Source organism: Vespula pensylvanica, chromosome 20 (genome assembly GCF_014466175.1).
Source record: "Vespula pensylvanica isolate Volc-1 chromosome 20, ASM1446617v1, whole genome shotgun sequence".
Lineage (NCBI taxonomy): Eukaryota > Metazoa > Arthropoda > Insecta > Hymenoptera > Vespidae > Vespula > Vespula pensylvanica.
The window spans coordinates 1,047,224-1,071,471 of NC_057704.1; the positions used below are offsets into that span (position 1 = coordinate 1,047,224).

General features: G+C 32.2%; 5 protein-coding genes and 1 long non-coding RNA gene across 12 annotated transcripts in view; 4 read left to right on the top strand and 2 right to left on the bottom strand.

Moving 5' to 3' along the window:
- Nucleotides 1-1,094: 1,094 nt before the first annotated feature.
- On the top strand, nt 1,095-6,836 carry LOC122635987. 3 transcript variants are annotated; one of them, XM_043826752.1, is made up of 13 exons: nt 1,095-1,250; nt 1,410-1,591; nt 1,667-1,931; nt 2,036-2,249; nt 2,349-2,582; nt 2,652-2,783; nt 2,874-3,073; nt 3,139-3,262; nt 3,340-3,446; nt 4,407-4,585; nt 4,655-5,115; nt 5,178-5,933; nt 6,017-6,836. In XM_043826752.1, the coding sequence occupies exons 2-13, from the start codon at nt 1,435-1,437 to the stop codon at nt 6,143-6,145; spliced, it is 2,958 nt and encodes a 985-aa protein (XP_043682687.1). In that variant the 5' UTR covers nt 1,095-1,250; nt 1,410-1,434; the 3' UTR covers nt 6,146-6,836. The 3 variants fall into 3 exon arrangements, with proteins under 3 accessions (XP_043682687.1, XP_043682686.1, XP_043682688.1); XM_043826751.1 differs by having other exon boundaries at nt 1,414-1,591; XM_043826753.1 differs by having other exon boundaries at nt 1,095-1,245; nt 1,414-1,591.
- LOC122635988 (spermine oxidase-like) lies at nt 5,930-8,428 on the bottom strand. Its single transcript, XM_043826755.1, has 8 exons — nt 8,180-8,428; nt 7,846-8,089; nt 7,510-7,723; nt 7,186-7,422; nt 6,939-7,064; nt 6,668-6,870; nt 6,490-6,610; nt 5,930-6,402 (listed from the first exon to the last, which is right to left on the bottom strand). Exons 1-8 carry the CDS (start codon nt 8,379-8,381, stop codon nt 6,283-6,285), a joined length of 1,467 nt encoding a protein of 488 aa, XP_043682690.1. The 5' UTR covers nt 8,382-8,428; the 3' UTR covers nt 5,930-6,282.
- Nucleotides 8,429-9,029: 601 nt separating this feature from the next.
- Nucleotides 9,030-12,123, top strand: LOC122636034 (serine protease snake-like). Of its 2 annotated transcripts, none has more exons than XM_043826854.1 (6): nt 9,030-9,121; nt 9,902-10,339; nt 10,411-10,681; nt 10,809-11,059; nt 11,184-11,554; nt 11,901-12,123. In XM_043826854.1, exons 2-5 carry the CDS (start codon nt 10,036-10,038, stop codon nt 11,519-11,521), a joined length of 1,164 nt encoding a protein of 387 aa, XP_043682789.1. In that variant the 5' UTR covers nt 9,030-9,121; nt 9,902-10,035; the 3' UTR covers nt 11,522-11,554; nt 11,901-12,123. The 2 variants fall into 2 exon arrangements, with proteins under 2 accessions (XP_043682789.1, XP_043682788.1); XM_043826853.1 differs by lacking the exon at nt 9,030-9,121 and adding an exon at nt 9,207-9,714.
- On the bottom strand, nt 11,551-13,818 carry LOC122636035 (palmitoyltransferase ZDHHC16). 3 transcript variants are annotated; one of them, XM_043826855.1, is made up of 6 exons: nt 13,435-13,818; nt 13,213-13,360; nt 12,787-13,096; nt 12,501-12,691; nt 12,125-12,435; nt 11,551-11,999 (listed from the first exon to the last, which is right to left on the bottom strand). In XM_043826855.1, exons 1-6 carry the CDS (start codon nt 13,479-13,481, stop codon nt 11,909-11,911), a joined length of 1,098 nt encoding a protein of 365 aa, XP_043682790.1. In that variant the 5' UTR covers nt 13,482-13,818; the 3' UTR covers nt 11,551-11,908. The 3 variants fall into 3 exon arrangements, with proteins under 3 accessions (XP_043682790.1, XP_043682791.1, XP_043682792.1); XM_043826856.1 differs by lacking the exon at nt 13,435-13,818 and having other exon boundaries at nt 12,787-13,103; nt 13,213-13,354; XM_043826857.1 differs by lacking the exon at nt 13,435-13,818 and having other exon boundaries at nt 12,787-13,133; nt 13,213-13,231.
- Nucleotides 13,819-14,336: 518 nt separating this feature from the next.
- LOC122636033 (pre-rRNA 2'-O-ribose RNA methyltransferase FTSJ3) lies at nt 14,337-18,105 on the top strand. The gene is made up of 6 exons (XM_043826850.1): nt 14,337-14,541; nt 14,632-15,095; nt 15,169-16,102; nt 16,181-16,615; nt 16,724-17,105; nt 17,190-18,105. The coding sequence occupies exons 1-6, from the start codon at nt 14,475-14,477 to the stop codon at nt 17,446-17,448; spliced, it is 2,541 nt and encodes an 846-aa protein (XP_043682785.1). The 5' UTR covers nt 14,337-14,474; the 3' UTR covers nt 17,449-18,105.
- Nucleotides 18,106-18,916: 811 nt separating this feature from the next.
- Nucleotides 18,917-24,248, top strand: part of LOC122636036 — a 91,483-nt gene continuing 86,151 nt past the window's right edge. The window contains exons 1-3 of one of the 2 annotated variants that reach the window (XR_006328839.1): nt 18,917-19,010; nt 19,408-19,554; nt 19,586-19,743. This is a non-coding gene — a long non-coding RNA (uncharacterized LOC122636036). Of the gene's footprint in view, nt 19,011-19,195; nt 19,555-19,585; nt 19,744-24,248 lie in introns of those variants that run through there. The other variant, XR_006328838.1, reaches the window with a different exon arrangement.

The following is a 24,248-nucleotide window of genomic DNA, read 5'->3' on the forward strand; positions in this document are numbered from 1 at the left end:
AATCTCGATATGTCCGCGCGGAATACGGGTAGGATAGGAAGAACACTCGCGCGTTTGTCGGTGGGCACAGGCGTAGTGTTCTCGGGCGCGATTAAAAGTCCTACGGTGATGGACTTCGTTTGATTGCTAAAACGAATAAATGACTGGTCGTGTGTCGGTTTATGTGCTACCGAGTAGTATGGTTTGCTATCCGTAAGCGTGGACTGACCCTCCTCCAGTTAGCCGCCTGAATTCTCGGTTAGTGCGTGGACGCCGCGAACGCGAATTTAGAGTAGAGTCACCGTTATTATAACACTCCCGGGAGTGTTCGGGCGCGATTAAAAGTCCTACCGGGGACTTCCTTTTATAGAACGTCGATTACTTGATCACGCCGGTCTCGCGAATTTAGAGTAGAGTCCCCGTTAGCCCGTGGGTCCCCAGATGCAGCTACCTCCACGCGGTGGGACCTGGGTCGGTAATACTTGTAATATATTGAAATCCAGTATGATACAAGTATTACCGGGCGAATGGCTGCTTATCTCAGTTAAATTCTAAAATCTCTTCATTGTAATAGTAACTAAATATTAATATACTTACATTTTCTATATCTAGTTATATTATGATAAATAAACAGACTAAATATAGGAGAACATAGTATATAAAATATATAAATTTGTAACTAAAATGAAGATTTTATCAATTATTTAGGAAAAAATAATAATTAGTGAATATATACTTATATATTATATATTATTCCTATAAAAATTAAAACATTAGTTCATTTTCACATTATAAATGAAATAAAATTTCGAACATTGTTATGTATCATGATTTCACTTATTTTCGTATTAATTATATTTATTATCATTTATGCATATATATCGTAAAAACAAATGCATATGCTAATACAGATTTCTACGATAGACTCGCCATAATTATAGAATAATATAAATGTGACTAATGAAATGTTTGAATTTGTATCTAATTACATTCTATTCTAACTCATCCTGTTCCGATCGTTAGACGCATGACGACGATTGTATTTCCCGCTCGCGCTTGTAGTTCATATTTTGTCCACACCTGTCGCTGAAGTCGCACATGCTTCGAGCGAAAGTCTTAAGTAAATTATGGTAATATGTATTCAAAATATTGTAGTGATAAATTAGTGCAAATATAATGATAAAAATATTATCAATATGACCCAATATCCAACTGAATTATTACGTAGCATGATAACATATAAATTCGGAGATTGCAGAAAATATTGTAAGGTATAATTTATATTATATATTGTAAGGTATAATATAATTTATAAGAGTAAATGTGTGACTTCATTAATTAAAATCTACATTTATGAGATAAATTGCTGATAAGATAAAAAAGATACCTATTGGTAATTCAAATTTTTTCTTGTTTTACTTTTTTGGAAGATAGAAAAAAACATTTAAGAAATAAATGGTAAAAATGTTTAACGAACCTAAAATATTAATAATTGGAGCTGGAGCTGCTGGAATTTCAGCTGCCAAGAGATTATTAGAAAAAGGTTTACAAAATATTACTATACTTGAAGCTGGTGATCGTATTGGTGGTAGAATACATACTGTAGAATTTGGTAAATATTTTTTATGATACTTTTTTTAATATTATTTAAAAAGATATTCTACATATGAATTTTTTTTTAATTTAGCAAATAATGTGGTGGAATTAGGTGCTCAATGGGTACATGGAGAAAGAGGAAATATAGTTTTTAATCTTGCTTTTCCACATAAATTGCTTGATTCTTCTGAAACATTGCATGATTTTAGTAAACAAATATTTGTAACTCCTAAAGGCAAAATAATCCCACAAGAACGTAGTATTGAATTATTGAAAGCATATTATGATATTTCTGATCGTTCAACAGAAGATTTAAAAAATGCAACAGGATCATATGGAGAATATTTTTGTAATGAGTAAGAGGGAAACATCATTAATGAAAATTTTGATAATAAATTGCATATACAAAAAAAAAGAGAAATAAAAAATTATTATATATAATATAAGGTATTTGCTTTAGATTTTATAAAATTCTTAAAGAAAAATCTTTTGCTGATAATGAAGAAGCAGAATTATTTTTGGATTGGATGCATAAATTCGATAACTCCATTCAATGTAGTGATACATGGTTTGATGTTTCTGCCAAAGGTATTGCAGAATATTGGCAATGTGAAGGAAACTCTTTACTTAACTGGAAAACACATGGTTATAAAACATTATTTGATTTATTATTGGTTTGTAAAACTTGTAGTAACCTGTTTTAGAAAATGTGTATGTATTATATTATACTTTTTTAATATTAATCTTTTTTATTTTAACTTTTTTGTTATCAGAACAAAATTCCAGATTCCAAGGAAACATTAATGATAACAGAAAAAATTAAATTTAATAAAGAAGTATCTCTTATTGATTATACATCTACTAATAATGTGATTGTTAAAGTTAAAGATGGATCTAAATATAATGCTTCTCATGTTATATTCACAGCATCTTTAGGAGTGCTAAAGGAAAAACATTCTATGATGTTTTTGCCTTCATTGTCTGAAAGAAAACAACGTGCCATAAAGGTAATATGAAGAAAATTGTAAAAAAAAATTTTCAATAGTTATTTTTAATAAAATATTTTATATACATAGGGTTTGAATATTGGAACTGTAAACAAAGTTTTTCTAGAATTTCCATATACATGGTGGACAGAAAAATGTGCTGGTTTTAGTTTAGCTTGGACCAAAGAAGATAAAATACAGTTTCTTGAATGTCATGGTCAAGTATGATATTTGCATATTTTTCTATATCATTAGCTATATAATGAATTTAAATTTGTATAAAAAGAAATAAAAAATTTTTATTTATTATAGGGCAATGCATGGCTATGTGACGTATTTGCATTTTTTACAGTAGACTATCAGCCTAGAGTTTTATGTGCCTGGGTTGTAAGACAGAGTGCAAAATATATTGAAACACTATCTGATATAGATCTTATTGAAGGATTATATTTATTGTTAGAAACTTTTCTTGGAAAATCTTATAATATTCCAAGACCAGATCATATGATAAGGTAAAAAATTATTGATATCTGTGTATATTTATTAAAATATTTTTAACATTTATTATAATTTATAGATCAAAATGGTATACAAATAGTAATTTTCGTGGATGTTATAGTTTTCAAAGCATGATATCTGAAAAATTAAATGTACAACCAAAAGATCTTGCTGAACCAATTATGTCTCCTGATAATAAACCTGTATGTAAATATATTGAAAGTAATTTTATATTTTCATTACATATATATTAAAATTAGTTCTCTTCATCATATTTCAGCTTATACTCTTTGCTGGTGAAGCAACTCATGATCATTACTATTCTACTGTTCATGGAGCTGTTGAATCTGGATTTCGTGAAGCAGATAGGTTATTGAAATACCAAATGTGAGGATAAATTTCATTAATCATTATCTATTTTTGAGATCTTATTAACACATTACATTATTACATTATGGTTTCAAATATGACTGAATGCTCCGCTGGATTTTTTCAAATCTTATCTGACTCAAATTATTTTTTTAAGTGCATTACTTATTTTCTTTTAAATATTTTGTTTCAATTGCTCAAGTTTATTGAAAATAAATATTAATAATTCGTGTTTGCACAATAAGCATTTAGTAAAGCTGGAATACACCAAAAGCTTTATATATGATTCATATAAGTCAAATAGCACGAATGAACATCATGCGGTATTATAATAATTAATGTATTCTATTTTTATTGATTGGCATGCTTTTTCATAGGCGATTAAATTCTCATCTTTAACCAAAAACCACGTTCTTCCTAATGAATGGATTATGGTAAACTGTGGACGTATCTTTGTCTTTCCAATAAAGTAGAAACTACCATATAACAAGTATATACATGCGGATAATAAATCATAGTATTAATCATATTGCTTGGTGCTTATAATATTTACTGTATATTATAGTAATAATGCACATATTTTATAATATATTTAACAAAATTACATATACTGTCTTTTCTTGCTTACATTAATAGACGTATATTATTTCCCAGAAAAACAATATTTTATGATATATATATATATATATATATATATATATATATATATATGTATGTATGTATATGTATATATATATGTATATATATATATATGTTTGTGTGTGTATATGTATATATATATGCTTTTTATTATAATTTATTAGTAATTATATATTTCTCAATCAATAAATAGAAGTAATTATTGTGAAAGTTATTATATTAGAACAGATATTATATTGAGTAAGAAAACAAATTAATAACAAGTATTGTGAAAAGTTTGATATGATAATTTAATTACATACAATACAAATAGAGCTCATTGTTATATGGATTATGTAGAATACATGGTTGGTTAAGGCAAACAATAAACGACTTCGAAAAAATAAGAAAATTACAAACCATGAAGATACAACCGATAGGTAAACCAGAAGTTGTAATAATTGGAGCAGGCATTGCTGGGCTAGCAGCTGCAAAAGCTTTAGAAGATGCCAATTTTAAAAATTATCTTTTATTAGAAGGTGAGCACTTTTACAGCAAGGAAATTTAATAAAGATGAAAATTAATCCTATTTTATAATAATTAAACAGCTCAAGAACAAATTGGTGGACGGATACAATCATTATTATGGAATGAGAACTGGATTGAATATGGTGCACAATTTTTACATGGTAGCCAAAGTAAATTAGCAAACTTATGTTATGAAAAAGAATTATTATCAAATATTCAATGTAAAGATGGAGAGGGTATATTTTTATCCGATAATGGGTTTGAAATAGATTTAAAGTTGGTGCAAGAAATTGATAACTTTGTACGTAATATATTAGAAGAATGTGAAAATTGTGAGAATCAAGAAGTTCAGAATAATTTTGAAAATATTGGCAGAATTTTAAGAAGTCGATTTAAAAATTATTTACAACAATCAAATGATATAACCGATGTAAAAGATATTAAGAAAGGAATTTTTGATTGGATGACTAGATTTCTTATAATTGACAATTCTTGTTTTACATTAGATGAATTGTCTTTAAAAGGTTGGGGGAATTTTAAAGTAAGTATATAAGAGAACCAATTTTCATTATATGATATTTCTATTATCAACTCTTTTTTTAGTTTGTTGGTGGTCCAGAATATCTTTCATTTAAAGCTGGATATAATTCTATATTAAAATTTATTGCTGACAATTTAGATCCGAATAATTTACGTTTAAATAGTGCTGTGGAAGTAATAGAATGGCAACAAAATATTAATATAAATGAATCAGAAAAATCAATTATTTTAACACTATCAAATGAAAAACAGATTTTTACAAAATGTGTAATAATTACATGTTCCCTTGGCCATCTGAAAGAAAATTATCAAAAAATGTTTGTGCCTCCATTACCATGCAATTATACTTTAGCAATTGAATGTCTTGGATTTGGTTTAATAAATAAAATATTTCTTGATTTTGGTCAATCTTGGTGGAAGCCAGAAACAAAAGGATTTCAATTTATTTGGCACAAAAATAATATAAATGTGTTTTCTGAAAAGTCCTTGGCTACATGGACCAAAGATCTTACAGGTTTTGATGTTTTACAAAATCATCAAGGTGTACTCCTTGGATGGGTTGGTGGACAAGGTGCCAGTATTATTGAAACATTGAGTGAAGAAGAAGTTGCAACTGATTGTTTAAATTTATTTAAGTATTTTCTTAAAATTGATAATATACCTACAGTGCAAAGATGTGTTAGAACACAGTGGAATGCAAACAAGTACATAAGAGGTAGTTACAGTCATATTTCAGTGAATTGTGATAGAAAAAAAATCACGCCAGGTACACTAGCAGAACCAATTTGGGGTACAATAACTCAACAAAATTGTACTAAGGTAAATAATAAATGTTTAATTATTTTGATCAATAACTGTATAACAATATATAATATTATAAAATATACTTTTTTTGATCATAGATTGTACCAGTAATAATGTTTGCTGGTGAAGGAACGCATGACAATTTTTATTCTACTACACATGGAGCATATGAAACTGGATTAAATCAGGCACAAACTTTTTTACGTTATCATGTTAATCAATTTTAATTTTTTATGTAAATTAATCGTGTTCATAATAATACGCATATATACAGCATACACTGCGTAAATATCATTAAGTTTTGGTTTAGTTTTATATATACAATTTATTTCATATCAAATAGTATATTTATGTAGTAATTTATTTATAAAGCTTTTGCATAAAGCTTTATAAGTCTATCTGCTTCCCTCCATCCTGATGCAATTGCACCGTGTACAGTTGAATAAAAACGTTTATTTGTAGCTTCTCCGGCAAATAAAATTATCTGAAAAAAAAAAGAAAAAAATAATAATAAAATATAAAATTAAAAAAATAATATTTTCATAATTATGAAAAAGTAGTAGTTACGTACGGGAAGTTGATTTTTTATTATAGGTTCTGAGAGCTGTTCTGCTGATGCATGTACTTTTTCAGATTCAACAGTATGAAAACTATACGTCCCACGAAAATGTTTATTCTGTGTCCACTTACTCCTAAAAAATCATATTGATAAGAAATTGCATTAGATAAAAAACAAATATATTTATTACCTTATCATTGCATTAGGTTTTGTAATATTGTAATCTTTTCCCATAAAAGTGTGTAACATATCCATGGAATGTTCAAGAACTTTATCATCAGGAAGTGTTTCCAAAAGACGACATCCCTTTGCTGTTATCCAAGCAAGTAATAAATGAGGTTTGTGTTCAACACTATTAAGTGATATTGTACTTGTAATCCATTTCTTATCAGGCTAAATAAATAAAATATGTATATAGCATTAAATGTTATATATGGATTTTTTTTAATATTTGAACATACATCGTTTTCTAACTCATTTCTGTAGCTTTCATTAAACAAAAAATTGAATCCCCAGTTTAAATTATATTCCCACCATGGTTCATCAAATTGAAAAAATATTTTACATACAGTACCAAAAGCCAGACCCTACAAAAAGACTAAAATGAGCTACTTGTCAAATGATCAATAAAAAATCAATCAACGTATTTCGAATGTCATTAATTAAAATATATAATCTGATATAAATTATGAAAGAAAAATCTTGTACCTCGATAGTTGTAATTTTTGATTCTGATAAAGGGGGATTAAACAAAGATTTGTAATTTGCCTTCAAAACACCCAAAGATGGGGTCACTATAACATGATCTGCTAAATATTCTTGACTGTTAAGGGTTCGAATTTTTATGGAATCATTATTCTTTGTATAATCGATATTAATTACTTCCGAGTTCAAAAGTGTATTGTTCAAAATTGGCAATTCTTTAGTTGCATCTGGAATTTTTTTCTGAAAATTGTAAAATATATCTTTTTTATATAGATTTAATGAAAAATTATTTTATAGATTTTCATAGATATTCAAACGTGTACAAACCATTAAAATATCTAAAATAGTACTATATCCTCGTTTCTTCCAATTAATAGAAGGATTTCCCTTACTTATTTCATATTCTAATTCTGCTTTGATAGACGGCTCGTACCATGTATCCGATGCAGATAATAAACATTCTATTAAATTGAAGAATCTTAATAAATCTTTTTGAAGAGTAGTATTTATTTCAGGGTGATCATTGAAATATTCGGCAAATCTAAAATACAGATATCATAAATTTAAATAGGTAACTATTGTTACGTGTTTTTGAATTATTTAGAAAATAAAAATGGCTATGGGAAACGTAAAATTAAAAAATACGATATTGATATTATATACTTTTGTTCGTAATGTTCGCCTACAGAAATATCAATATCAGATATGCTTATATTATATAAAGCATTTTCAAAAACATTAATGGTATCTTTAAAAATCGTTTCGTCTATCTTTGTGCCTGCAGAATTATAAAGTGCTAATTTCCAAGTAGTATTTTCCAATAAACCAAGAGGTGCAGCAAGTTCGTACGCTACATTATTTATTTGTCCATGTACCCATTGAGCTCCGAGATCTATTAAATATTCACCTAAAAAATAATAATAATTCTTATTATTATTTCAATACGATATACACAATGCTTGTTAACCCCGTGACATCATCTATAAAGATTACATACCAAATTGAATAGTGTGAATACGTCCGCCAATTCTATCTTGAGCTTCTAAAATTAAAATATTTTCAAATCCGTTTTCATATAATTTGGAAGCCGCAGCTATACCAGAGGCACCAGCTCCAACAATAACGATTCTTGGTGAATTTTCCGAATTACAAATTACACAATTAAACAATAAAAATAGATAAATTGCCAATAGAAACATCGTTTTCAGTCTATGTATTTAAATGATGATGAATAAAAAATATTATAGAGCACTATTATAGAATAATTTATTAGTACAATTATAACAGAATTTCTGCTAATCAGAATAAAATAGTTCCGATCTCATGGGCAGTCTTATAAGCTCATTTTATATATTAAAGCTTATCTGTGGTTTTAAATTAATTACTTTGATTATAATATATTGCGCGAGTGATTTATCTCCGGTTAAAGAGCAAACAGTTAGAAAAAGAGATAGAGAGATTATTTTTATATGATCTAATCATTTATGACGAAATTTTACGAATGTATTATATTTATATAGATAGTATAAAAAAAAATATTTATGTAATAAAAGAATACATCGAGTTATATTTATCGTACGTGTATTATCAGTTGCCTATCGTAGGAGCTCATAAAATAAAGGATGTATAATAATAAAATAATTAAATGATACATTAATATGTTTCATTTATTTATTATTATTAGTATTTTTATTTTTAATTTGATTTAATTAGTAATATTAAATATATAATGTTTTTTTTCATTATATAGTCGATATATGGATATATAAATGTATCTGTGAGAAAACATAGAGTGACATCTAGTGTTCGAAAAGAGAAACAGCAAAGCTGATTTTTACTTGCAAGATGGCCGCGTAAGGGAGAACACGTTATTAAGTTTGTAATATTAATACTTTCTGTTCTTTTTGCATATTAAATATATGTACATATGTATCAAGATGTAAAAAAATGTTTTATAAATCAGAATTACAAAAGAAACAAAAATAATGTTTATGATGTATAAATTAATAAAAATGTAATACTTCTTTCTTATCTCGTCGAAACATGTAGAAAAAAAAAATTTCTATTTCATCGATTTTCTTTTATATTAATTTCTAATGAATGAAAAAGGAAGAAAAGGAAAGAAACTAAAACTACAAAATCTGCTTTCTCCGGATCACGTAACAATTTCTTAAGAACATTACAAAAATAAATTTGGCTTCATCAGTCGTGTAGTAATTACCAAGTGATTACGTGTGCATCTTTAACAATTATTTGTGTATATATGTATATATAAACATGGTACGCGTGTGTTTGTATATACACATTAACGAGTATAACGATAACTTTGTATATAAAAGATAAAGCACGAAGAAAAAAACTTTGGTATTGACACTTGACTTATTAACTCGCTTAAAGATTTTATTGAAGTTCGATGCACGCGGTAACAAGTTCTTCCGATGATGACATTTTTTTTCATACGTTGGAATTTTATCATAATTTTTTTATTATTTATATCGGACAATCTATTACTTACATCTTCCGAAAATGCAGGTTAATTATTTATTATCATACTTATTATTATATTATAATTACTTATAATTACTTATTATTTTTTTATCTGATTTATGCAACTACGTAAAAAAATATATACATAAATGAAAAAATAAACATAATTCGAATCAACTTGTAAATCTATTTTATGTACGAGTTATATTAAGAAATTATAAAATATTCGTAGGTTCTTCGAGCTCGTCGAAAACAATAGGTGACAGTCCTTATAACAGTGATCCAATATTTATAATCTCTTCTTCACCTATCGTATATTCATTCGGACATATTAATGAACGCAATCCAGAAGAAAATCCATTTTTAATGGAAAAGGATAAAACAAATGTTATAAATAGAAATGATCAATACGTTAATAATCCATTCTTAAATTTATATAACGGAGTTAATAGAAAGGAGGAAATACCTATATCTATTTCTACACTTCCTTTAAACAAAACTGACAATGATTCTAGTTCATTTATAAAACCATATATAAATAGTTCATTTCCTGCAATTGATTTACAAAATCAAGGAAATGGTAAAAACAAAGAGATTTCAAGTCCTCAGGAACAAGCTAAACTTTCAAATTCATCTAATAGATATAGTACTAGGACTAAGTCAGATATCAGTAAGTTAAATTTAAATGATACAAATTTATTATTGATTTCATGCAATTAATAACTAAACGCTATATTATAGAATGTGAAGAATATGGTAAACAATTTTTGAGTATATCAGAAGTACAATCTTTAGTTGGCATCAACACACAAGTTCTTAGAGTAGAAAGTGAACAGTGTACAAAATTTGATCAGCTTGTAACTGGTGGTACAATTGCAACACCTGGTGAATTTCCGCATATGGTTGCCTTGGGCAAAATATTAAGGGATGGATCTTTTATGCTTTACTGCGGTGCCACATTAATTTCACCTTCCTGGGTCCTTACTGCTTCACATTGTACTTATGGACCAAAGTAGATTATTTTGTTTTTCTTGTATTCTAACAACTTGTTATATATAGCAAAAGAATATTGTTAAATATTTTAATACTCATTGCTTCATAACATTGTCAATTACAAATGATAATATTTTATCTTATAGTGGTAGTCCAACAGTTGCAAAGATTGGTATTCATAATATAAAGGATAAGAAAGATGGAATTGTAATTGAAATTGAACAAATGATACGGCATCCATCTTATAATCCTCCAGCGATGTATGCAGACATAGCTCTTATTAAATTAAAGACATCTGTTACTTTTAGCAATTTAATAAAACCGGCATGTCTTTATCAGCTATATGACAATGTACCTATGAAAGTTTGGATTAGTGGTTGGGGTGTTACTGAGTTTGGTAAGTTTATTTTATATTTAATATTTTCTTGGCTTATGATTACATTTCATGTGCCTTATATTTAAAAATATTTAGTAAATAAGATTTTTTTAAATATTGTTGCCATAAATTGAAATGTTTTTAGGTGATGAACAAAGCGAAAAATTGCAGAAAGCACAACTTGATATAATAAATAATATTGCATGTTCGATAAAACATAATAATTCCCTAGCAGTTCCATATGGTGTAACACCTAGTATGATATGCGCGGGTGATCCTTATGGTGGATGGATTAAAGATGCTTGCCAAGGAGATTCAGGTGGACCTTTACAATTACCACATCCCATATATTCGTGTCTTTTCCAAGTAATTGGAATTACGAGCTTCGGAGAAGGTTGTGCGATCGTAGATTCACCTGGGGTGTATACAAGAGTCTCTCATTACCTTAATTGGATAGAGGATATTGTCTGGCCAGAGAATTAGCAACTTTAATGAAGATTTAATATCTTAGAAAAGGTAAAAAATTTAATTTATTCAAATAACTATTAAATTGTAGATGAATTACATTATCTTTGTCTATTATTTTCTTAATAGTATTATTCTTTTATATTGGAGAAGAGCATGTTTTTATTGTAAAATTAAATATAATTACGAAGTACTAGTTTAGGAAGTATATATAAAAAAAAAGATGTTGATTGTATAACAGCTGTTGAATATTTTGTATATTTAAATGCATAATATTAATTTGCTCTATAATCATGCATATCAATTTGACTAGAATGTCATAAGAATAAGAATCGTATGATACACACAGGAGAAATATTTAAAAGATAATTGTAACTTTCTCTTATAATCGTTTCAGTTTCAAACTCAAGATATTTTAATGTCGTGGATTGTTCTCCAAGTAAGACCATTTCCATATGGGTCATGAGTTGAAGGAAAAAGAACATACCACCAACTTCTGCAAAAATTTAGGTGGTATGTTAAATAAATAAACAGATAAAATATATATATATAAATTTGAAATTTTGTTTTATAATATAATATACAACATGACAATAGTAATAAAATTTTTAGTAAGATTACCTATCAACTATGCCTAAAAACAATTTCCAGTTTTCCCTTGGTCCAAAATTATAAGGATTTTGATATGATTTTCCAAGTGCTTTATATTTTTCTGTTTCAGTACTATTAATGCGTGCTTCAATACTAGTTTCTCCTCTTGTAATAAGACCTGCATGCCACCAAGTCAGTGCCCCAAGTGCTGTAAATGTAGCTACACAAATTAATGCTGCAAAAACTATAAGTCTGCGTCTCCATTCTTTTTCTTTGTTTTCAGCAGCTTGTTTTGCAATTTCAGCTATTTCTTCTTTAGATAAATGATCTAATGATTCTGCCTAAAAGACGTTTTTTATAAGTTTTATTTAACGATAAGAAAGTATAAAATATAACATAAACTTACCACAGGAATAATCTCAGAATTGTTAATGCGAACTGGATGACCGTCTAGCTCAGCTTCGTGTGCTGGAAAAAACTCTTGATATGCTATTTCTATTCCAAAGATCATAATGAATAAAATTCCCACAACAGTAAAAGCCATATATTGAAAAAAATGTCTGTGATTGTAGTGACCAACACAGTTATTTAGCCATGCTATAATTTTGTTTAAGAAATATATCAGATTTCTATATGAATACTTTTTTGTTATTTGATATTATATGAACACCTTATATAAGCAAAAAGGATACGACAATGATGATCCATTTTAAGCACACACTTGTTACAAATAGAACAATGATGCGTTCTAGGAGGTTTTGGTTTAATGCATTTTTTACAAATGCTCACAGCCTCTGGAATAAGACCACCTTGTGGTGGGTAACCTGCTGCTACATTTACACCCATGTAGTAATGGAAACATACGTTTATAAGAAGCCAATTTCCAATTAGTAATAAAAATATTGTCATAAATGGACTCTTTTCCCACCAGTAAGGTAAGCCAATCCAATATGCGATACAAACGATGCATACTTTTAATAAAGCTACCATTACTACACATACCTAAAGGCTGTGAAGTTTAGTAAATATATTGCGAAGGCTAAATGGTATTAATAAAACCATGAAATTTGTATACTTTAATGATATCTTTTAAACATATAAAATTGCAAACAACTTACTGGTCCTAAAAGGGCAGTAAAATTTTCTACGAACCAAAATATTGGTTCCATAAGTATATCACACATATAGCTCCAATCCAAAAAGTCATTATAAAATAAAGATTTACATGTGATTTGTAAACGACACCATTTTTTCTTAATACTGAGCCTTAAGAAAAAAAAAAAAAAATTATGATTCATTACATTTTTGAAATAAAGTGACAATGTTATTTTAATAAATACCTAATATGCCTTGGTGCTTGTCTCAAAGACCACTGAATTCTAACCATTTTCGAATACTAGTTTGTAGTAATTAAGACTTGATAATAAAATATAACATTACTACTAAACATTATTTAAATTTTCATTTCAATATGGATAAATCTATAATACATAAACTCCATTTTGCTAACATTTTTTTTTTTATATGTACATCAAAGTTTTTTCAACCGTAATATAGTATATATATATATATAATTACTAATATGAGTTTTTACAAATCTTTTGGAATTTTAATATTTAAAGATTAAAATACTTCAATAAAATTGAAGTATATTGAAGAAATAACAAATTTTCAGTTATACTGTTGGAAGTTCTAATCACGATCAGCAAATTGCCTATGATTCTAATTCCATATCTAAAAAGTTAGGTGGCGTATTGACCAATAATATTCTTTCTTTGAATATACCAATAATTCGTAATACTATTTTAGAATAGTTACTCAAAATTGAATTATCGAAAGATTTATATTTTTACGAAGAATTAATTTTTCTATATGTAAATTTAAGGCTATTCGTTATTTCCACTTTTTTAATAGTTTAAAAAAACGATTAGTATAGGCATAATCCTTGAACGATTTTTATTGAACAAGCTTTCATTTTAAAGATAAAGGTTTAATCGAGGACATGGCTTTTTTGATCTTTTGAAAAAACTTTATTTTCTTTGAAAAAAATGATGCTTCGAGTTTATGGATAAGAATGAAGCTTTTTGTACATAAGATATAGTACTATTATTATCGACTTAATTGGAAGAAAATTAATGAAGAAGTTTATAAAAAACAAGACAGAGGGCAGCACTTGATTATGCCTAAATGCTTAAATGTCGCTGCTGTGTTTTTCAGTTTGATTTCTACGTAAAGATTCGATGGATTTCCATCTATGAGTGACTTCGTTGAGGTTATATTTATAGCAATCGGTCCTCTTTGGACCACATGTTATAACCTCTTTGATAGTTTCATTTAATTTATGTTGTTACTTTGTTAGAAATATTTATCTGCCTTAAAAATGGGTAAAAAGGGGAAGATTGGAAAACAGAGGAAGGATAAATATTATCAATTAGCCAAGGAAACTGGTATGAACAATTTGAGATATGTACAATCAATGTTTTATTTGTAAAACGGATCTCTTTCTTTTTCATTTTACAATTTTCTTTTTCTTTTAGGTTACAGATCACGTGCTGCTTTCAAGTTAATTCAACTTAATCGTAAATTTGAGTTTCTTCAAAAATCTCGAGTATGTATAGATTTATGCGCAGCACCTGGTGGATGGATGCAAGTAGCACGACAAAATATGCCAGTATCATCTATAGTTATTGGCATAGATTTATTTCCAATAAAACCAATACCTGGTTGTATAAGCTTGGTCGAAGATATTACAACGGACAAGTGTAGAGTAGCTATCACTCGTGAATTAAAGACTTGGAAAGCAGATGTTGTTCTGAACGATGGAGCACCTAACGTTGGAAAAAATTGGCTCCACGACGCGTATCAACAAGCCGTTTTAACGTTACACGCTGTTAAAGTAGCTACACAATTTCTGAGACCTGGTGGATGGTTTGTTACTAAAGTATTCAGATCAAAAGATTATAATCCATTGATATGGGTATTTAAACAATTGTTCAAGAAGGTAAATGATCCATATATACATTTATTTTATAGTATATAAGTAATATAAATTAATCAGGTGATACTTTTCACAGGTACATGCAACAAAACCTCAAGCTTCTCGTAGCGAATCAGCTGAAATTTTTGTGGTCTGTCAATATTATATTGCGCCAGACAAGATAGATCCTAAATTTTTAGATCCAAAATACGTATTCTCAGAATTGCAATTAGAACCTACAAATAAACTCAATGTATTCCATCCAGAAAAGCAGAAGAAGCAAAAGGCTGAAGGTTACCCGGAAAACGACTACACATTGTATCATCCGGTTTCTGTGAAAGACTTTATTAAATACGAAAACGGAATAGACGCTTTGCAGAATACATCTGAAATTTTATTAGACGATGACGAAATCGCGAATCACGAGAAGACAACGAAAGAAATTAAAGAATGTTGTAAAGATATCAAAGTACTCGGTCGGAAAGATTTGCGTTTATTACTTAATTGGTGGAAAGCATTAAGGGAAATATTTGTTGAATCAAAATCCGAATCTAACGATGTTACGGAAGAAACAATGGAAGACTCCACAAAATCTCTAACTCTTGAAGAACAAGAAGATCTGGAGGATGAAGAAATTATGAAGGAAATAGAAAAAGTTCGAGAAGAGGAAGAAAGAGAATTGAAACGGAAAAAGAAAAGGGTAAACAAAGAAAGACAAAAATTAAACGAACGTTTGAATCTTAAAATGATTCACAAGGGAGACGAGGGACCTAAATTAGAAGGAGACGACATGTTCAGTTTGACACAAATTAAAACTCATGAGGCATTAGCAACCGTTACCGATCAGAGTCCCGATGTGGTAGTAGAAAGCGATCATGATTCTGACGAAGAACGTAAAGTAAAACCGAAAAAGATAACGTATGAAAAGGATAAGGGACATTTAGATAGTTCTGGATTGTATTACAAGTCGGAGGATAGCGAGTCAGAAAAATCCGACGATGAAAGTACAAATAGCGAAAAATCAGGATTAGGTATTAACAGTCTATAATTTCTCATAAATAATATTCATAGAGATAGTTTTTAATTTTATTTACTATTATGTATGATAGGTTTTAGTTCATCCGAAGACGAAGAAGGTAGGAATGCTAAGAAGAAGAAAAATCGAAAAAATACTAAAATCGAAGACGAAGAAGAAACTAATCCTTTGATAACCGATCTCGATTACAGAGATAAAAAAACTAAGAGAATTCACAAAGCTCAGTTATGGTTTGAAAAGGATGTGTTTAAAAATTTGGAGGATGAGAAGGACGAGGACTTTGAATTGGATAAGATGATAGAGAATTATAAGAGAAAGGGTGGGAAAATTGTGGGAGAGGAGAAGGAGCAAATGGAGAAAGAAGAAGACGATACTGACGCGGAATCGAATTATGCGAGCGACGATACAGACTCTAATTACGATGTGGAAGAGATGATGGCGCCGAATAAAAAAGTAAGAAAGATAGGTGGTAAGGATGGATACGAAGTGGTGTCGAAAGAGCAAAGTAGTAAGTAAATGACTATTTTACTATTCATTGCGATATTTTTCTATTATCTCATGATCGTTTCACGTATATGTATGCATATATTGTTTTTCTATATATTTTATTTTTTAGATGAAAAATTAAAGAAGAGGAAATTATCGGTTCAAGATCTGGCATTGGGTTCTTTAATGGTACAATCTAAGAAGGCTCGACGAGATTTAATCGACGGTGCTTGGAACAGATACGTTTTTAACGATACTAATTTGCCAGATTGGTTTGTACAGGACGAGGAAAAGCATATGAAGAAAGAAGCTCCTGTACCGAAGGAACTGGTAGAAGAATATGAAAAGAGAGTAGAGGATCTGAACGTTAGACCGATCAAAAAGGTTTTGGAAGCTAAGGCAAGGAAAAAGAAACGTGCGATGCGCAAATTTGAAAAAGCTAAGAAGAAGGTAGAAGCTTTAATGGAGAGTACAGAAATAAGTGAACGTGAGAAAGCGCGACAAGTTAAAGCGTAAGTATTATAAATATAATATTGCTTGTTTTATTTAGATGGTATGTTGTACATATACAAACTTTTTTTTATGTATATATATAGCATATACAAGAAAGCTAATAAGGAGCCAAAGAAGGAAGTAACGTATGTAGTCGCGAAAAAACATACTTCTCAAAAGAGAGCGGTAAGGCCCCCTGGCGTAAAAGGCAGATACAAAATAGTAGATCCTAGAATGAAGAAGGACATGCGTGCGACCAAGGCAAAGGAAAAGACAAAAGGACGAAGTAAAAAAAAGAGTCGCGGTGGTGGAAAACCTCCCAGAGGAAAGCCTAAAGTATCAAAAGGCAAAAAGTTTAAATAATGTTGTCCTTTAATAATTTTTCTCTTTTATATGGACGTACGAAGAAAAAACAAAAAAAAAAACAAAAGAACAGAAAGAAAGAAGTTCTTTGTAATTAACCCAAACAAATATGGTTACAACAATGGACGACGCATATTTGTTTGTATTGTACAGTTGTTTTTAAGAAAGAGAAAAGTCACAGAAGTATAAAAGGATGTTCTTAAAATACGCTTGGAAGGCAAAGCGTAATTTCAGAGTAATATAGACGCACATTATATATATATGTATATATAATGTTCATATGTACATATACGCATATACAAAATATATTACATATGTATATTTACATATAAACCAGCGAGTGTCAACAAGTTATGCGTATTACGTACGATATGCAAAATGTTTACTTTCATTCCGGATACCTATTTAACCTTATCTACGTTCTTTGGCTCGACACAGAGAGGGGCCAGACGAAACTTCTTAATCTGCGCGTTTTCGTTTAATAATTAATTAGATTTTTTGTAATATTATACGATTTAATAATTAATTAGATTCTTTGTAAGATTATACGATCAGGGTTGTCAACGTTTTTGTTCCTATCCCATCGAAGTATACACCTATATTTAGTAAATTATATGCCGGAGGACCGATACTCCTGCCGGCATTCGGTTAAAATCCGACCTTGTTTTATTTCAGGCAACTCTCGTAAGTACGTATCTACGTATATAACGATTCTACGTAGAAATATAGGATCAACAACATATCTGTATAATGTGTCACGTAGCGTCAGCTTCTTTTTTCTTTCTTTTCTTTTCTTTTTCTTTTTTTTAATTTCTTTCTCCAAAAATCTAAGGATCCATCCTTGATTCATCGTTCGTTCACGTTTTTGCATTGCATTACCAGCTTTTCATATCGCATATAAAAACAACTTTAAAAACATGTTCGCTCGTTTACCGTCCGAACGAGTTCGATATTCCTATCGAATGGCAATCTCGATCGAGTAGCGAGAATCGAATTGCAATTAAAAATAATCGATTCGATTAGAAGAAATCGAAGGAACTCCGTAAAGTTGGCGTGGTGCGATCATTTACTGCGATAGATCGCATCGAACTACATTCGAAACGACTCGAGAAAGATTCACCGATAACAACGACAACGTCACGACGATATTAAGACATGATATCTAAGCCACCCACCTGTCTATCGTTGCTCGTTGCCATTTTCATGTTCGGCCCTCTTCTCATCCTTTATTCACCCCACTCAATTTTTCTGATCCCCTCCTTTAACCCTGCATCCTCGATCTTTCGCTCTTCGTCAACCTCCACCACTCTACCTACTTCCTAGTCAACTGTTTACCCCTCTTTACCCTTCTTTACCTCTTGCTCGTTAGAGGGGGAAGATCATTCTATCCCCTTCCTCCTCTTCGTTCTATTCCTTCTCCTTCCCCTCTTCTTCCTCCTCCTTCTCCACCCTCCCCCTCCTCCTCCTATTTCTACTACGACGGTTGCATCGAACATTCTGATGCAACTGTGGCCTGCGTAGCGTCGGGACGCAGCGGTCGATGTCAAGGACAAGGCCGATAGGTGCTATAACGATTCCGCGCGACGTTCCGCGTGCGGTTCGACACGCGCGCTTTTATATGTTGTATATGTTGTATATATTGTCATTCGAGAAAGCGCCGTAGAAATTTACCGGGCCGTCGGCCAACTGTGCGATTCTCTTTCTCTGTCTCTCTTTCTCTTTCTCTTCTTCTTTCTCTTTCTCTTTCTCTTTCTCTCTCTTTTTCTCGATCGATCTTGAACGTGTCTCTTTCTTTCTCTCACTTGTTTCTTATTCAAGAGATAGAGAGAGACAGATAAGAGTCCTTGTCCTTTCTTTCGTCTTCCTTTTCTTTTATTTCGTTTTTCGTCGTTAGGAGGACCACATTCGTACGACGTCAAAATCGTCACACTACTTCCCCCCTCCCCCTTCTACTTTTAGTCTCCGAACGATAAAATAAATGGCTGAACTCGCGCTGTGATGCAATCCGCGTTGCGTCGAGACGCTGCAACGGGCAATGTCAAGGACACGGCTGACGGCATGCACGAGAGAGGGAAAGAGAGAGTGAACGGATGAGTTTGTGTGTGTGTGTATGAGAGAGAGAGAGAGAGAGAGAGAGAGAGAGAGAGAGAGAGAGAAAGTGTATCCGTGTGTCTACGATGCACGCAAAATTTATTTCTATGGGGTTATGTACGGTGTAGAGAAAAAGTGAACATGCAGAGACGCAGAAAGAAAATAGGAATTATTAAACATTGAAAAGCCATCGACAACAAGTGGGTGAGTAATAAAATATATTATTGAATAGGAAGAAAATATGGAATAATTAAATTTCATCGAATAATCGAGCAATCGACGATTTCGTATAATAGAAAATTAAATATCAAAATTTTATGTTTCGTAAAAAAGAAAAAAAAAAGTAAGCAAGAGGATTATGATTTATTTCTAAAATTATTCGTTATACGAGCGGAAATAATCGAAGGAGCGAATAAGATGGAGAAAAATTGATGTCTATAAACGTACGTATGCGCGTACATGCAATATTTATATCGCGATTATGTTGCATTGCCGATAACTTCGTATCAATCGGCGAGCATTTCCACGAAACCTTAAGGAGCTTTTCTAACGTTCGTTCGAACGAAACAACGGACTATTTTCGAGCAAAGAACGTGTTTCTCATCTGCCAACGTTCAAATTCTATTCTCTGCGAAATATGTTCTTGTGCTCCAAATCATAGAAAGAGAGAAAGAGAAAGAGAGCTACGATCATTAGTTTCTTTTTTTCTGATTTTTCTCTTCGTCAAGACGAAAAAATCGTTCGGAGAAATTCGCCGATATCTTTACGATTTTCGCTTGCAATCGTTTTTTATTAACCTTTTTAGCGATATTATCATATTTCATCGAACGACGGAAAATCATTTGCGAGTATTTCTTTGATGTTTAACGAATCAAGCTCGAAACGAAAAACCCATAATATTGCATTTTCGACGTAACAATTCTTGATTTATGGAATTGATTTATGATATACGTTGATTTTCAAAGTGAATTCATATTTTCATATTCGGATATTCTCGATATATTGTCGTAATCGTTTGACGATGGAGGTTAATTGTTATTTCTATCGACACGAAACGTTTATTTCCGATCTCGCTGTTATATCGCGATATCCTTCGAAAATACTCTTTCTTCCTTCCTCTCTTTCTCTCTCTCTCTCTCTCTCTCCGCGTACGTTTCCTGTTATTTGTATTTATTCTCGCACGTCGATCGACTTTCCTTGACGAATTACGAATAAGAGGGAATAAAGGAACGTTTGGAAATTGAAAGAAAAACGGAGCACAAATTGGCGGTATATACGTAAATACATATCTACGTATTCGGGTACATGTGTAATATGCATCTATGCGCGTACGTATAGGTACATACATATACACAAACAATGTGGAACGAGGTTATGTAAATCTTGCAGGAATATTAAGCAATAAAGGAGACGATAAGGTCGTCGGATAGCGTCACGCGCCTGAATAAGCTCGCAACGCACAGAGGTACCTATATCAGAAAGTGAGGAGAGCTTACGCAAGAACAATATCCAGCGTAATAATCGTAGCATTTTCAACGATACGCAAAAGCTTTAAGGCTTTTCGTTCGTCCGAAACTTTGCTTTACTATACATACGATACATATGTACGTACGTACGATACATATGTACGTACGTACGCGATATGCCGATTTTGAAAGATAATTTCACGTCGCTTCGTCGACGTGAAGTTTACCGAGAAGGAACAATTTTTTACGAACGACCATAGAATAGATCTTATAGGTTTGCAATCGTGATAATCGAAAATGTTACATAACCTGTTCCGAACTTCGTTTAGTAAACGTTTTTGATAGTTATTTTGCAACTACGTCGATCGAATCGTTGCAAGATCGAATCGTTCGGTAGTGTAGAAAGTTTTCCTCGAAACGAGGATCTTACGAGACGAAGAAATCGTTTCGCGATTTTTCCAAGCATGAAGATATAGATCGCATAGGAGGTACAATAGTAAATCGAAAGAATCGGACGGAACGTGTTAAGCGATACACAGACAGGAGTCAAAGATCACGCAAGTATTAACTCTTTTTTCTCTGTTTATCGACGCTTCCGTCAATGGTCCGCGATCGTTTCGTGAATACAAATGTTCTATTTTCAAGCTCGAAGGTTGCCTCCCCCCCCCCCATCGTTGTACGTATTTCCGGGAGGATCGGGTTCGTAGTATGAGGATAGATCGATCGATTCGAACGATAGATCTTGCCGAATTTTTATTAAGAGAGTACGTGATGTCGTATATAAACAATGATTCACTACGTTCAACGAAGTCTTCCGGTTCCTAGGATCTTTTATGAGGGTCACGTATATGTAGAAGACTCGCACGTGAACGGGTGCGCACGCCCGCTCGCCAGCTTTTGCTTTCGTGTCCGTTTGTCCGTGTGTGTGGGTGTGTTTACGTCTGTGTTGCGGTGCGGTGCGGTGCGGTGCGGTGCGGTGCGGTGTGTCTGTATCTACACGCGATTGGCGCTTACGTCAAGGGCGACCTCGACTTTCCACCGTCTCTCTAATCTACGCGAGAATCGGACGAGACAAGCTTTCACGTTGCTCGTTGGATATCCAGATATAGTTCACCGATGTTTTCCTACCTACTTAGTTGAGTATAGGTGCTATATAGCACGGAGAAATCGTTCGATAAATTTCTGGAACGCGTGTGGTCCTTTTCCTTAAACGTTAAACGTAGTACATTACCCTTCACCCTTGGCGTTTTAACGCTAATTAATCCATTAGATCGTATGCCAGGTAGTTGATAATGTAATTTTTCTGTGAACGATGGAAATCTACGGTCATGTTATTATTATTATCTCATTATCTACATCTTTAATTTCCTCACCGGGGAGAAAAGTTTCCTCGATGTAATAATCTTTTCTTTTTTCTCCCCTTACAAATCTTACGATCGATCAATCCGTATCAACTTATGCGATACGCGTTCCACGATGAACAAAAAAAGAAAGAAAGAAAGAAAGAAAGATAGAAAATAGAAAGAAGAAAAAGAGCAACAGATAAAATACGTAACAGATATTAAAGACGTAGAATCGTTTTATCTTCGAATTAACGACGACGTTATATTAATGATCAAAAGTAATTCGATACAAACGTTCGTTCTAACAAACGCTAAGGTTTTAACTTAGAAACTACGTAATAGATGAGATATGGAGAGGGTTGGAGAAATCTTTCTTTTTTTTTTTTTTTTTACTTCTTTTCCACCCTTCTCCGGGGCTCCGTTCTCTTCCCGGGGCGGCCACAGCGACCTTCAACCGTCGACGAGTGGATGGACCTCGAGCTCATACGTATCACACATACATTCGCACATTCATACATATATAGATCCATACATAAATACGTACGCGCGCGTACACCGTAGATATACAACGTACAGCGCGTGCGGCGCGTATAAGGTCAAGGTCGGGGGCGCGTGCATGAGATGGGCGACCTCCGGGTGCATCGAGCGAGTTGCGCGCGCATTCAGCGCCTGCGTCGCGATGCACTCACCCTCCTCCGTACTCCGATTTCGTCTCTCTTTTCTTCCCTCTCTCCGTCGTTCCCTCTCTCTCTCTCTCTCTCTCTCTCTCTCTCTCTCTCACTCACCCACTTCGTTCTCTCAACCTTCTCTTTCCCTATCATGAACCTTTCTCTACGTCGCAGAGAGCGTCTCGCGAACAGCCATTGTCAAGGTCCTCTCTGGTCACGGGCAAAACACTGGTAAACGCGCTCGTCGAGACACGCGCGATCGAGGTCGTTCGCGATCGTCCCAGGGTAAGCTCTTCCATTAACGCCACTTCACCTCCTCCCACTCTTTCTCTATTATCATCCCTCTTTCTCTCTCTCTCTCTCTCTATAATATCCGTTCCAACCTTTCGACCTTACCCGTCCCACTTCTCCCAACTTTTCCAAAGAGGAATTACGATCGACTTCGTCGTCACTGAATCCGATCGAATGTCAATGAAGAGAAACTCTAACAACGACCGTACTTTTTTAGACTAATTATTTTATCAATCTTCGATCGAATTACTTTTTTCTTTTTTTTTTTTTTTGTTCTTACGAGGGTGGTCATCTCGTCCGATGGACGACCTTTCAGTTTCTTCCTTCTCTAGCGAGATCAGATTCAATGAAAGAGAAGAGGGTGAGATGTTTATAGATGATTTCTAAAGAGAATTTTTTAATTCGTTGAATAAGATTCTTAAAGATCGATTTCTCTTTACAGAATTTCCTTTGATACGATGTTTGTTTTATTTTTTCATCGATCTTATCGTTTTGCTTTAATGGAAGGAATAGGAAAGAAGAAGGGGTTAGGAGAAAAAATGCGAGCGCGCGCGCGCACTCACCTACCTATCTACCTATCTACCTACCTACCCTACCTACCCTTGATGCCTGCGTCACGTTGCCTGGTGTGTATCCATGGCCAAGACCTTCCCCGGTCACGGGCAACCCGTTATACGTCGTTGGGAGAGAGAAAGAGAGTAGAAGGGTGAGACGGAAAGAGGTGACACTCCCTCGACGACTACACTGTACTGGTGATTGTTATATACGCTTCTTCCTCCCCCGTTGCAGCTCATGGCCTTCCTCTCTAGCCACGAGAAAGGTCAATCTGTGAGAGAATCTGTCGCGTAAGCATCAACTTATAAAGAGATGAACGTTTGCGTAGATAAATCTTGTTCTCTCTCTCTCTCTCTCTCTCTCTCTCTCTCTCTCTCTCTCTCTCT

Coding starts and splice junctions, on each gene's coding strand:
- LOC122635987 (XM_043826752.1), top strand. CDS start 1,435: ATGGTAAAAATGTTTAACGAACCTAAAATATTAATAATTGGAGCTGGA. Junction 2,583..2,651: donor GAAAACAACGTGCCATAAAG/GTAATATGAAGA, acceptor TTATATACATAG/GGTTTGAATATTGGAACTGT. Junction 5,116..5,177: donor AAGGTTGGGGGAATTTTAAA/GTAAGTATATAA, acceptor CTCTTTTTTTAG/TTTGTTGGTGGTCCAGAATA.
- LOC122635988 (XM_043826755.1), bottom strand. CDS start 8,381: ATGTTTCTATTGGCAATTTATCTATTTTTATTGTTTAATTGTGTAATT. Junction 8,090..8,179: donor TATTCACACTATTCAATTTG/GTATGTAATCTT, acceptor ATTATTTTTTAG/GTGAATATTTAATAGATCTC. Junction 6,871..6,938: donor GAAATGAGTTAGAAAACGAT/GTATGTTCAAAT, acceptor TTATTTATTTAG/CCTGATAAGAAATGGATTAC.
- LOC122636034 (XM_043826853.1), top strand. CDS start 9,621: ATGATGACATTTTTTTTCATACGTTGGAATTTTATCATAATTTTTTTA. Junction 10,340..10,410: donor TAGGACTAAGTCAGATATCA/GTAAGTTAAATT, acceptor GCTATATTATAG/AATGTGAAGAATATGGTAAA. Junction 11,060..11,183: donor TTGGGGTGTTACTGAGTTTG/GTAAGTTTATTT, acceptor AAATGTTTTTAG/GTGATGAACAAAGCGAAAAA.
- LOC122636035 (XM_043826855.1), bottom strand. CDS start 13,481: ATGGTTAGAATTCAGTGGTCTTTGAGACAAGCACCAAGGCATATTAG. Junction 13,361..13,434: donor CAAGCACCAAGGCATATTAG/GTATTTATTAAA, acceptor TTTTTTCTTAAG/GCTCAGTATTAAGAAAAAAT. Junction 13,097..13,212: donor TTACTGCCCTTTTAGGACCA/GTAAGTTGTTTG, acceptor CACAGCCTTTAG/GTATGTGTAGTAATGGTAGC.
- LOC122636033 (XM_043826850.1), top strand. CDS start 14,475: ATGGGTAAAAAGGGGAAGATTGGAAAACAGAGGAAGGATAAATATTAT. Junction 14,542..14,631: donor TCAATTAGCCAAGGAAACTG/GTATGAACAATT, acceptor TTTTTCTTTTAG/GTTACAGATCACGTGCTGCT. Junction 16,103..16,180: donor TAGCGAAAAATCAGGATTAG/GTATTAACAGTC, acceptor TATGTATGATAG/GTTTTAGTTCATCCGAAGAC.